The sequence below is a fragment of the Buteo buteo genome, chromosome 10 (assembly GCF_964188355.1).
Source record: "Buteo buteo chromosome 10, bButBut1.hap1.1, whole genome shotgun sequence".
NCBI lineage: Eukaryota > Metazoa > Chordata > Aves > Accipitriformes > Accipitridae > Buteo > Buteo buteo.
Genome location: NC_134180.1, coordinates 788,566 through 801,286, shown reverse-complemented (window position 1 = coordinate 801,286; position 12,721 = coordinate 788,566). Strand labels below are relative to the sequence as shown.

At 45.1% G+C, this 12,721-nt stretch overlaps 1 protein-coding gene across 3 annotated transcripts in view; it reads left to right on the top strand.

The window, feature by feature from the left end:
- Positions 1-12,721, top strand: part of SBNO2 (strawberry notch homolog 2) — a 67,300-nt gene that overhangs the window by 34,747 nt on the left and 19,832 nt on the right. For all 3 annotated transcript variants that reach the window (XM_075037752.1, XM_075037753.1, XM_075037754.1), the window contains 3 exons: positions 5,712-5,876; positions 11,737-11,829; positions 12,422-12,518. In XM_075037752.1, the coding sequence (XP_074893853.1) occupies positions 5,712-5,876; positions 11,737-11,829; positions 12,422-12,518 (355 nt within the window). The remainder of the gene's footprint in view (positions 1-5,711; positions 5,877-11,736; positions 11,830-12,421; positions 12,519-12,721) is intronic.

Below are 12,721 nucleotides of genomic sequence, written 5' to 3'. Positions count from 1 at the left end.
TATTTTTAGGATGCATACTCCTGTATTTAGACTTCAACTGTTCTTTCATTATTTTTAACAAAGACTTTGTTTTGACTAAAGGAACTGAGCTGTTCCCAGTGGCTGGGAGAAAGAGGTTAAGTGTTTGGTTTTTTTTACCCTGATTTTTTTTCTGATCTTTTCTAGGGAGTTAATTTTTGGTTTTGATAACTTTTCTGTTTTGGGATGACAGAAATACCATGTGCCATAGTAGCATTGACTGGCGATTCATTTGCACTCACAGTTTAGAAGTCCAGCAAATGACTATCGTTGATTTATCAAGTTACTCACTAGAGCATCTTCTGATATGAAGACCAGACAATGATTTGTGATCCTCTATCTCCTGTTCTAGCATGCTGATATTATTTCAACTTCAATGTAAAAAAAACCCAAACACGCCAGTGAGACCCACAGCCAGCAGCGGTGCATAGCCTCTGCATCGGCTGGCCGTTGATCCCTTATAAAATTCTCCATTAGGTGGTCACCCTGTTGTAAGGGAATCACCCTTTCGCCACCTTGTAGTGGGCTTCTGTAAACTACATCTCTGCCTTGAGCAGTTAGTTCTGAACTGTGTTTTCATAGCAGACTTCAAAGTCTCTGTTTGTGTCCATCCTTCTGTAATGGGAGAAACTGGCAAGAGTCTGTGCTCTGAGCTGCAGCGCTCGGGGTTGAGATCTTCAAGCTAGTGTTTCACCGAGGTGTTCGCTGGCCTGGTGCCGAGGAGCGTTTAACGAAGCAGGCTGGAGAGATGGAGGCAAAGCAGGTCTGCCAGCCCCCTGTGGTAAAACTCTCCTACAATGATGATCTGCAGTGTGCTGTCTGGATTTTGGTTGCAGGCTATGCTCAATTGTAGGGGGGGAAAAAACCACCCAAAATCCAAAAAACCCACCAAACCCCCCAAAATCAAAAAGCCTAATTGGAGAAATAAGTTACATGGAAAATGGTTGCAGAATAGCATTTGAAATAAAGATCCTGCCTTGCAGGATAACTTCCATCTGTTGCAGAAATTCAACTTCCACTGAAACATAAAATAAACACTATTACTGTAAAAACCTCTTATTTCCAGTGAGAAAATTTTAAAACTCTTATTAATCAGTCTTAAACAGGCACAAAATAACTTGCTTCAAGTCCTGACAACTGAGATGGTTGACCTCTCTGGAGTGATTTCACTGAGCAGCTTCTCAAGCACATCAGACCATCTGAAAAGCAGAAGTAGCGCTTTCCAGATCTGGGAGCTGGCTTTGCAGTCCCTCTGCTCTGCTCATCACCCCTTTCCAGCACTTGCTGCACCTGTGATGTCCTCAGTCTTTGTGGTTTCTTGGGCCATCTCTTCTACCCCTAATGTCGTCATCTTGTTTTCAGCTGCTTCTGTCTGTGCGTTGGGGCTCGGCACCTTTTGGCTGAGGATCTCTTCTGGCTGGGATCAGCTGTAACCAGTATCAGAGTATCTGTGGGTCTGACAGTGGCTTTATCCTGTTGAGGAAGGGAGTCTTTTTGCTCACTCTGTTATTTCATGAGCTGATGGTTTAGGTGGTGATCCTTCCTTTCCCTTGAGGAGACTCTCCTGTTTGCTCCATTTAAACTAGTGGAGTAATTAGTCAAGACATGGTTTATAATGACACAGGTTGTAGTTATCAGTATGACCTTGTATTAAACAATTACACTGCATTTTGTATGTAAGCAAGACTAATATACTGGGGTGCACTGTAAGCTTTTCAAGGCAGGGATCTAGCATGTTACTAGGTTTAGTGCTCTTTAGATAATGTAATTAGGTAAGACAAATAGGAGACTCTGAGAGTTTGTGACTAATGACTCTTAATACTGCATGAAGATGGGATCACTGAAGTAATTTCCAGGACCACTATTATCCTCTCTCTGACTTGGAGGCTGATTTCTTCTTTCCTATTTCAGTCTGGTGCCCAGAGCAGAGGGAGCGGTGGTGGAGGTGGTGGGGCTGGAGCCTTCGCTGGGGGATTGAAGCGGCTGGGCTCAGGAAGGGGGGGGCGCTTGCCGGGGTATCTCAGTTGCGTTACAGTGCTTTCACACATCCCATTGCTCTTCTAGCCCAGTGCTTTCCCGTCTTCAGGGCCCTAATCAGCAATGGCTACTCTAGTCTGCTCTACAGCCTTTTTGCTGCCATGCCCATGTGTTTGCAGATGTTTCCTCCTGACTGACTTCTGTCAGCGGTATTTGCAAATGAATAGAACTTACGCAGAAGCGATGAGACCGGGTGGGGATCTGAGACCATCCAACTCCTTGAGATGCTGCTGCTGTCCCTGGGTGGTGAAGCCCTCCAGTGAAATGCTGTCAGTTAAATGCTGAAATGGCTCTGTGTAACAAAGTTTTTCATAATGAAAAGAAAAACCAAAAAAACCCTGGCTAAACAAAGCTGGGTTTGCCTTGCAAGTCCAGCCTTTTGGTTTAGTTCTTTCTTGTCTGGAGCACAGTATCTCCCAGGCCTGCTTGTCCTTGAGAGAGGAATAACGTGCTTCTCCCCTCAGCATGCAGATTATAATAAATGCCTTTCATCTTTTAGATTTAAAATCAACAATGGTGATGTCTCCTCTTGCTTGTTATGAATAGGAACTAGTTCTTGCATCTCCACATGTAAGCTGAGCTCTGAGGGCTTGTTGGGAGCAAGCCTCTGCTCTTCCTCCTGCCTGCTGAACACCGTGTGATGTGTGTGAGATGGCCAGGCCCGAGGTGTGCTTTCTTTTAGGTTTGCACTCAAGATCTCTCCAGGCACCTGTGAAAAGCAGCATGCCTGTGTCTCGGGACCTGCTGCTTAACCAGCCGTTGTTCACTGCGTATGGACAAAGCACTTGTACTGTCACAGATTTCAAGTGGGAGAGTTGTAGTTCCGGGTCCACCTCAGGAGCTGTTTGTGTCACCACATTGTGGTGGGTGCTCAAAGTAGATAATAGTTGTTTCTAGTGCTGTGCTTTGAAAGTAACTCCTTCGAAGGAATTCTTATGAGCCTCTTGATATCAGTCTGTATTTATCCTCTGTGTAGTATCTGGACTGTCAGACACCATAAGTGGAGTTTCCCGCTGTTTCGGGTCCTCTGGCTGCTGCATCAGTCCAGTGTATCAGGTACCAGAGCAGATGGGTGAAGGGGCAGTCCATCTGCCTGTCCATCTCTCTCTTCCTCCTTTCTGGGAATGGCCAGAAGAGTTGCTACAAAATTGATCTGAACTGTTTTATAACAGGTGTAATATGAAAGAATAGTATTAGGTGATTGCTAAACTCTCTTCCTAAGCCACAGCAAGCCCAGATGTCAATGGTCTCTACCCATATGCTGGTTGGATCTGAAGAGGTGTGGTAGCACAGGAGCGTAGATTGTGGTGACAGTCCGGAGGCTGTTGAACTGCTGCAGCGCTTGTTCTCGGGATCATGAGTCCAGAGGAAGAAGCAGAAGGGTGGGGAGGACAGCAAGGGGAGATGATGGCTTGTTTCAGCAGCACAGTGGTTCGAGGTAATCAGTAAGTGTCTCTGCAGAGGACTGGAAGGTTGGGAGAGGCTACAGACCTTGGGAGGTGGGAGTTAATGGAAGAAAAATCTCTGTAGCGTGAACAAGCAAATGTTAGCTTGATTCCCACATATACTGCCCATACAGTACTCTAGGTCAGGAGCTTAAGGCTGTGGGAGGTAGACAGGCAGGTTGCTGCAGGATGCTCAAGGCACTTGCTCTGGCAAGGAAAGGCCATATTTACCCAAGTGTTTTCCTACTTACTGGAGTGTGAAATAGAGTCCCATTTCCAGAGATCACTTAAGTCTGAGATGATAAATCTAGCTGTCTGCTTCAGTCTCTGAAAAGCCTTTGTTTCTGGGTAATCCTAAAATAGCCACAGAAATATCAAGAGTAAGAGCTGCACAGGAAACGCTGCCTGTCTGCTGTTGGGCAGGCAGCAGCGGTGTCACACATCAGCACAAGTGCCCGGTGCTACCAGGAGGGTGTCCTGTGTAGCCGTACCACCCTGGTAGCACAGCCTAACGAACTGCCCTTTCTCATTAGGCCTTTGGGTCCCCCTGGTTGGTATTTGAAGAATACAAACTACGCATCGCGCCTGCGATCTCTGTTACTGCTTGCCTTTGCTTTAGTGGATTGGTGCTCTCGCATGGCTGCCAGCGCCTGCACCTATGGCTCTGGAGTAGAGACTGTCTGCTCGGGTGCCAAACAAGACATCTGGGAAGAAGGGAACCTGTCCTGATGATTTTAAACACTGCAAACCTGTAACTTTTGATAGCAGTCGGGGGGAGTCTGACCCTGCTCTTGGCCTGAAGCCCTTAGGAATAGCACAAGCAGGCTCAGCTGTTCATGATTTTATGTCAGGCAGGGCTAAGTGACTTTTAAAAATCTTTGGCTGCCTTTCTGCCTTGTAGTAGGAAATTGGCCCTTAACTGGAAATGAACAGCGATTTCTCCTCATATCAGACACTGTGGCTCTCCTGGCAGCTGTGCTGTGGTATTATCGCACTCATTTGGTTATCTGGCTTAGTGGAGAGCTTGAGCTGGCTGTGCGCTGACAAACCCACCGCTTGTGAAGAACCACAAAACTGATTTGTGGTGGCAGAATTCTATGGGGCACCAAGAAAGACCTGTTGGTCTGTCTACCTATCCCTCTGGGACAGAGGCTTGTCTCCAACAGGACCTGTGCGCTGGAGCTTGGTGTTTGGAAGTATGTTGCTCTTCAGTAAAGAGCAGACAAAATTTTTCTGCTTTGAAAGTGGTATTTGATGTGGAAGGAGAGCTGAGGTGATGTGATGGAGTCAGGGAAGGTGCAGTGATCGGTGCCAGAGCTAAGGATGTAGAGTAAGAAGTGCTTTTTGGCTGTTGGCTCTTGCCACCTGAAATTTGAAAAACCAGACAAGGAATTGATGGTAGGGAGGGGATTGAAGGCTCTTTCTGAGCTAGAGTCCGTGTGACTCAACCCAACATCATCACTGGGTTGGCACAAAATAAACCAATTGTAAACTGTCTCAACACAGGCACCAGGAAAAGAGCAAGGGCAGAGCCTGATCCTCGTCACTGAAGCACATTCTCTTCTTGTCTGGACTGAGGCATGCCCTTGGGAAAAGGATTGGTAGATTTGCCAGGATTTATCTAGATGCAAATCCAGGTGACACTAGCGCTTCTTCCCCCCCTGCTCATGGCAGCTTTGTTTGTACAGAACCTGGCATGATGAGACTGATTTTTTTGAAGCCTCCAGGTATTGCTGTGTTATAAATTGCAATTAAACAGCTGTGTCTTTATCAGGTTTAGCTGGTACTCTGTGGGCTTCTGTGCATGAATGAAATACTTGAGTCCTTTGGGTGTTAGGCTGAGGACTTTTTACCCCTCAACAGTCTTGTCAATCAAACACAAAGTTGAGGTGACTGACATCTTGTTGAATGCTCCTCTTTCTTCCACTCTTCTGTATGTAGGGATGCTCACAGTCCAAGTTAGTCTTGAATGTGTACTGGCACTTCTATCCAGTCAGCGTTTTTCCTACTTTTTCAAGAAACTCAGATTTTAAAACAGCTGCTTAGAGCATGTCCTCATTTACAAGTTAATTTCTAAGTTTTGTGGAGCATGAAGTAACAGAGCTGCTCATTTAATAGCAAGAAATTAAAACTTCCTGGATGAGTAGGTGTGAGAAGCTCTCTGGTCTTCTCGTCCTGCCTCCTCTAACTGTGGTCATTTCTCCATTTCAGGATTCTTCATACCTCGATGAGCTCTCCAACAACAACTCCCTGTTCTCGTCTCCTGCCGATTCCCTCTCTGACATTGCAGATCCTAAGGACTTCTTGCCTGCAGATAGTCTGAACCATGTGCCAACACTATGGGATGTAAACACGCCACAGCAGAACCAAATAGAGGTATGGGCCGCTCCTCTTCCATCTTCCCCATCAGACAACAAATACCTCAGGCTTCATCCCGTGGTGTTTTCACCAAGGAATTAAGAAACCAACCCAATTCCCTACAGGGGTGAAGTTGCAGTATGATGATGTTATTTCACTATTACCGATTTCACATGAGGAGGGAAGGGGTGAAGTGATTACACATAATTAGTCTCCTGGAAGCAGGAGAGAATCTGGACATCCTCAAAGGGATATGTGCACTCTTTCACAGTGTGGTGCAGGCACTAGTTCTTTCTTCTGACAGCTGTGGCAGGTAGGTGCATCATGAGGAAGATGTATCCCTAAAACATTCAGCAGGTCCAGAGTGGCCTGCGACATGGCACTCAGGAGTGCTGAAGAGATGGACTCCAGGAAAAACCGTGACATAGATCATGAACTGTCCCCAGCAGCAGCAGCAACCATTTGTTTACTCTCCATGGCAAATATTTTAGTAACAATGACTAAAAAACAAACTCTGTCTCAACTTAAGGCTAACCATTTGTGTTTACTTTGTGAGTTCAAGTCCCTGCAAGCTTTTACATCTCTGAGTTTTTCTGGGCGTGTGATCTCCCGGCAGTCCCACAGCAACATGTGGTTCTGTGCATTTTTACCAGCCTTCTGCCATCTGTTTTCCCTCATCTGTTGGGACCGATTACTCACTGTTGCACAACCTGGTATCAGTCACTACGGGTAGCCACCAGCTTTGGTTGTTGGTGGAATCGATATTGTACACATCTGTTGAATCTCTCGATCTCGGCTCTCACAGTAAATGCCCAGCCGTGCAGTAGGTTTCCTTTGTAGGTCATTCTCTTATGAAAACTGTGGGGGAAAAACATTCAACGTGAATACCCCAGAAGGCAATCTGGCATGCCCGTGCTTTAGTTACTGTTGTATTTTCAGGTTCTGTTGTGTTTAGAGGCTGCACTTTGCAGTTAGTAGTGTGTCTGACTATATTTCCATGAAGAAAGCTGGCTTTTTGTCACAACTTGGAAGTAAGAGCCTTGGCAGCGGTTCCACTTTGAAATGCTGCTGCTGTGTGGCTCAGTGGCAGGTTGGGCATTGAAGGAGTGTGGCTTGGTGGCAAGAGTCCTAGCCTGGGACTTGGGCAGTCGAAGCTCCTGTCTGCCTTAGACTTTCTGTGAGATCTTAGGCCATTCATGCAGATCCTTAAATCAGACACCTGAGCTCTTGCTGAAATCACTGAGATTTGATCACATTTATAGACCTTTGCAGCGTCTGCTTGGCCCTCAGCGTCTCTGTAATTGGAGGCAGAGAATACCACAGCTCTCGCTCCTGTGGATAAATGTGTTAGAGATCAAGGGCCATGCCGCTGCATTGGCAGCAAGGGTTCCACAGGCAATCCACACGCAGTCTGGTAACTTTGGACCAGTTTGAACTTGAAGTTTGAGACAGCAGGAAGAGAGCTGAGCTATTTGAGCCAAAGAAATGGCTGAAGACATCACAGGCTTGTAAACTGGATGGTTAAAAAAAGCTAGAAAACAGATACATCTCCCAAGACAGAGAAGGCTTGTGCTTTACTACTCCTAGTCTCCTATTATTATTGGGTTTTTATGTAGTAGCCTAAATCACTACAGAAATAGTTCTGTGATGTCCTGTTTCTAAACATGTGAACTCTGGTCAAGATACTCGATGCCTAAAAAAAGCTTGTAGTTTTGTATCTGTGGAGTATACAGCAAAAAACTTACTGGGAAATGCTGTTCTAAATCCAGTGTAAAGAATGCAAGTGAGAAACAAGTATGTGTCACATAAGGATGAGACAAACTTGTCTGCCTGCAGCAGAGCAACCCAGTCTTGTGCATGCTGTTCTTCTGTTGTCCTCCCCTCGCCCCTTGTTGTCCTGCAGAGCGCTTAGGTTCAGATAAGGCCAATTAACTCCTTGGAATTCCATTTATAAACAACTTCCTTCTGAAAAGAATCTCTAGCTATTTTAAACATTGTCTTATCTGTGTTTTTGAATACAGAGGTGGTTGGGGGATTTCTTTGGTTGCTTTTTTGGTTGGGGTTTGTTTTTGTTTTTTTTTACTGAGTTTGACATTTCCTGACGAGGTGTCAGTTAAATACATCCTAGTCAGGAGATTTCAGTTTCATTTTTGCATGGGAGGTGGTAACTCACAGGATGCTAGGTAAATGGATTGTCAGATTGACTCATGATTGGCAGCTGTTTTATCACCTGAATTTCAAATATGGTTTTTTTGTTGTCGTAAAAGGAGGGAAACAAGTGATCTGTTGCAAAATCTCGAGGCAGTGTGGAAGAAAAGGTTCCTTACTGTAACATTCAGTACAGGACAGAGACTTTGCTGATATCCTGCACCAATATACAAGCAATTTAGATGATCTTTCCCTGTCCCTCCCCACATCATTACACCACCATAATTTTCCCTAAAATCGCAGGAATTTTGGCTTTTGAGTAGCCATTGTACAAAACTGGATGTCGGTCACATTACACCATATGTAACCCAGGCAGATGCAGTCCTAATCTATTTTGATACAGTGCATTCAATCAGTTGTAGCTGTGTAATCAGCTTTTACCCAGGAGCAATGGCTAGCCTTGCACTGTGTTGTCAGGATAGTAGTTTTTCCAGAATTTCAGTCTCGGAGATTTAGGTGGAGCAGAAATGGCAGTCTCTAAACAGCTCTGATAATGGGACTTCTCATGTGTGAAGCTGGATGCATCCTGCCTGCGAGACCCACATGTAGATTCCAGGTATGAGAACAGCCTTATACTTTGTCCTCTTTAAAAAAAAAAAAAAAAAAATAATGGACTGTCTTCTGTCATGTAACAATTTGAAGATACGGCATGGAAAAGACTATATCCATATTTTAGCTTTCCCGCTTCTTTCCATCAGCTGTCACTAGCACTAGGGAGGTGGGTTTACAGAAAGGGGGACAGAGCAAAATTGGAGAAAAGCATCACAGTGAGACTGTGCAATGCTGAACATTTCAAGCTCAGTGAGAAACCCTTATCTCAAGTGCCCAGTGCTGAAGCTTTAGGTGGAGTGTTTGTGATTGAAGAGGAAGTGGCTGAATGTGGGGCTCCCTTCATGTGCCTGTGTGGGGAGAGCTGTTACCCATAAAGAAAGGAGATGTATATAACGTGTTGTCTCTGTTTATCATTTCAGGAATGGGCATGGAGGGAAGAGCTATTACGCTGTTAAATATTTGCAGAAGTTAGCAGACAAAACACACTTGCTTCATTTGTAATTAAGTTGTGAAATACCTTTTAAAGATAGTTCACGTAATCCATTGTGTTTTCTCACAACCATCTCACAAGTTTACAGTGTTTTTAAGATTGGAGAAGCAACCTCTGAAGCTTGTAGCTAGAATTTTTTTGAGCTGCTGATGTAGTTTTTTCTAACTCATTCACAGTGCTTTAAAAACACGAACACCCTTCTCCTAGCTCAGTACATAGGGAATGAATTTATGTGGAGGGGAGTTGGCTTGTCAGCCAGATGTGACTGGGTTTTTTTTCCATGGAAGTCAAGGCAAGATGGGGCAAAACGGAGAATAATGCAAAGAGGAGAAAAATGGAGTAAGACCGGGTCTTTGATTGTGCAATTGTCAGTGGCTTTACTGAATGAGTCTCTGTCCTGCCTACATCCCAGTGTTCTCACGTGTGCTGTGTATACCTCTTCTGTTCATGTTTTCAGACATGTAGCATAGAGGAAGGAGAAAATCAAACTGGGAGGTGAGTGAGAGCAGAGAAGGGAAGGAATTGTACAAGTTCAGTCTGGGGCAAAACGATGTATCACCTACTATAGCTCCTGGTCCCACCTGGACTGGCCCTCACAGCATATTCTCAGCTACATGGTTAGTTTTTCCAGTGCTCCAAACAACCAAGGTTTCTGTCGCTTCCTTTGCAATACCTGAGATGAAATGCTGTGTGCCAGAACCCCGTTGCTGAATTGGGATAGCAGGGATTTGTACTTTGAAGATTGTGTGATGCAAAACCAGACCTGCATTAACCTTCCACTGCTAGAGCTGAGAGAAGCAAAGCAGGTCCTGCCATTCCAGCACATCTTGGCCTTTCGCTTGCCTAAGAAGAAACTTATACTGAGCTCAGATTTGTAGGTGGAGATGTTTCACCTGCTCTCCAGATTTGCTGGCACTGAAAATAGCTCTTCCATCCAGCTTCCTTCTGGTAATTCTGACTCAGGCTTCCAGTAATGGAGGGTGGTTTTTTTCTTTCTTTTTTTTTTTTTTTTTTAATTTAAAAAAAAAAAAAAAGGAAATAATCGGAGTGTTTATGCTTAAGAACTTCCCATCTTTCTCTTCTGCTGGTGGAGCATGGGTCTCTAAGTCTGGCAGTCTTTGCAGGCTGTAAACTTCAAGTAGCGCTGCTTCTGGAACTGCTGATTGCTTTGGATGCCATGAACTGCTGGCTTGACCTTGCTCGCTTTTGGGAAATTCCAGTGTGATTTTGTTTGTGTGGGGGCAGACAAAGGATCTCCTCGATTGTGCCTTCCCAGCTAGGAGTGTCTTGGGAGCTCTCCTAGCTGGCTGCGGTGCAGTGGGCTGGATGGTCCAAAGCCATCATTAACTCTGTCAGAGCAGTTGGTGCGTGGAGAGACCTGGCCAGCCCATATGGCAGCCTGACCACCACCGTTGCTGGCCTGATGGGGGTCTTGGTGCAGTTTGAGCTCCTGGGCCTCGTGGCTGGTGTCTGTGGTGGAGGTCCTCACCAGTGGTCCTGATCTCTGCAAGAGTGAGGTGAGCCTGAAGGGCAGCTGGAAGCGTGCAGGCTTTGGTGGTCTCAGGCAAAGGGTAGCAGTCCTTAACCTCTGGGCAGCTGTTAATTGGTGCTGACCCACAGGTTGTGCTCTGGTGCAGTTAGGTAATTACTTTGAACAGTGGTTTTAATGTTAAAAACAAAACTGCAAAATCATTAAGTAAACACTTGCTTCAAGGGCAGTTTGTAAGAAGATGTAAAGTGTTGGTGTTCTGATTTAACGCTTGGTCCTTTCCCAGTGATGGCTTTTGGTTGCAGGTTTTTTCAGTCTTTCCCATTCCCCCTGTTTGGATCTCCTTGGCTGTACTCCAGTCTCCTCTTCTTGTCCCCAAAGTGTTGCTGTTTCTCTTCCATTAGCAAATCCAACCAGAGCTCTCAGTTGGAGTCACCAGTTCAGAATAAAACACATGACCCCACAATGAGAATCTGCATGGCTCCTTTTAACGAGGACCTGTCTTGTCAGGAATGGCAGAGCAGTTTTGTACAGAGCTCCCTTTGAAGCAAATGGGGAAACAGTGACTAACGTTAACTGCTCCAGTGCAGAGCAAGTCCAATATTCCCATAATAATCTTTGATCAGGTCTTGACAGGGATTGCTGGCTCGTAAGTGGCAACGTTTGCACAGGTAATCTGTTAGTGCTAATGGGAGGTGTATGAAAGGTGGGTTTATGCCTGAGATCTCGGGTTTCAAGGCAAAATGTGGCATTTCAGGATGACCCATCTTAATGCCGTGTAGTTATTACAACTACGGCAGAAACACTCCTGTCCACAGGTGTGGGAGGACATGCGTCCCTGCAGGCTTTCATCACCTATGGGCACATGCACAAAATTTTCACACTTCTTGCAAGAATGTATTTACCTTGGTCAGTTATTCCCTGTGTGTATGTTGTACGGCACTTGCAAGATTTATTAATTTCCAGAATTACTGTCCAGGGCTTTTCATTCACACAAAGTATTAAAGTCCGCTGACAATATCAGAGTGTAAGATCTGAGTACAGAGCACAAGTATCTTTACTGTTGTATTTTCATACTTATTGGGGTTGGAGGGCTGAGGGTTAAGGCTGCGTTCTCACCTGCACTCTTTCTGTTCCAGCTGTTCTCACCCAGCAGATCATTCACTGGCTTAAACAGTTCAAATGACCATGTTCCTGCTGTCCCCAACACACCACTCCTCATAAGCTACCAGGTGAGAATAATGGTTGGCTTTACTAGGGTTGGACACCAGGCTCTTAACTTGGTAACATCACAGCATGGAGGGGAGCAGTTCTGACTGTTTTCCCCTCAGAGGGAGTGAGACAAGAAAATCAGACAGTTACAAGTCACTGGCCTTTCCCAGAAGTGTCTTATATTTCCCTTGGTGGAACCTTGCTATGTTAAAGAATGATTGGGCTTTCATGACTGCTTTATGCTGCGGAGTACCATGCTGAGTTTAAAGCTGGTCTAGGTCCCTTACTCATGGCCAGATTAGCCCACAGCTGGACAGAATTCATGCTAGCCCACAGCCCATCTGAAAAGTGATGTAAACATCTTTCCCTAATTTGGTGTGGACTAGGCGTTGAAAGTAGCTTTTAAAGCACTTGCTGGGCCCCTGGGGTGGGCTCTTGCAGATAGTTTTCCTTGTGTTGCTGTAGTCTATAAATGAGATTAATTGTATTGGAACGGTTTGTGAATTTGCATAGGGATGGTTTAAATGGTAGTTTCTGGCACTGTGTAGCACTGCGTGCATCCATAGTTCAATGTGACCATTAACATTTGGTCAATGCTGTGTTTCTTTTTAGTCTCAGGCTCCTGCAGAGGAGGATGATGAAGGTGAGGAGGAAGAAACAGAAGAGTTGGGGCAAACGGAGACTTATGCAGAATATGTACCTTCAAAGTGTGAGTGTCTTGCTACCATATGAGTATGGGAAGTTCTGTTAATTCCACTGTGGACCAACCTGATTAACTGCTCCCTTATTTTCTTGCAAGCAATATATGGTGTTTGCTGTGGCACATCCCAAGCTTGTGATTTTCTAGAAAAAACTTTACGAATGTACTGATCCTTTGTTGGTGCTACGATACTTTAACAGAACACTTTTCTG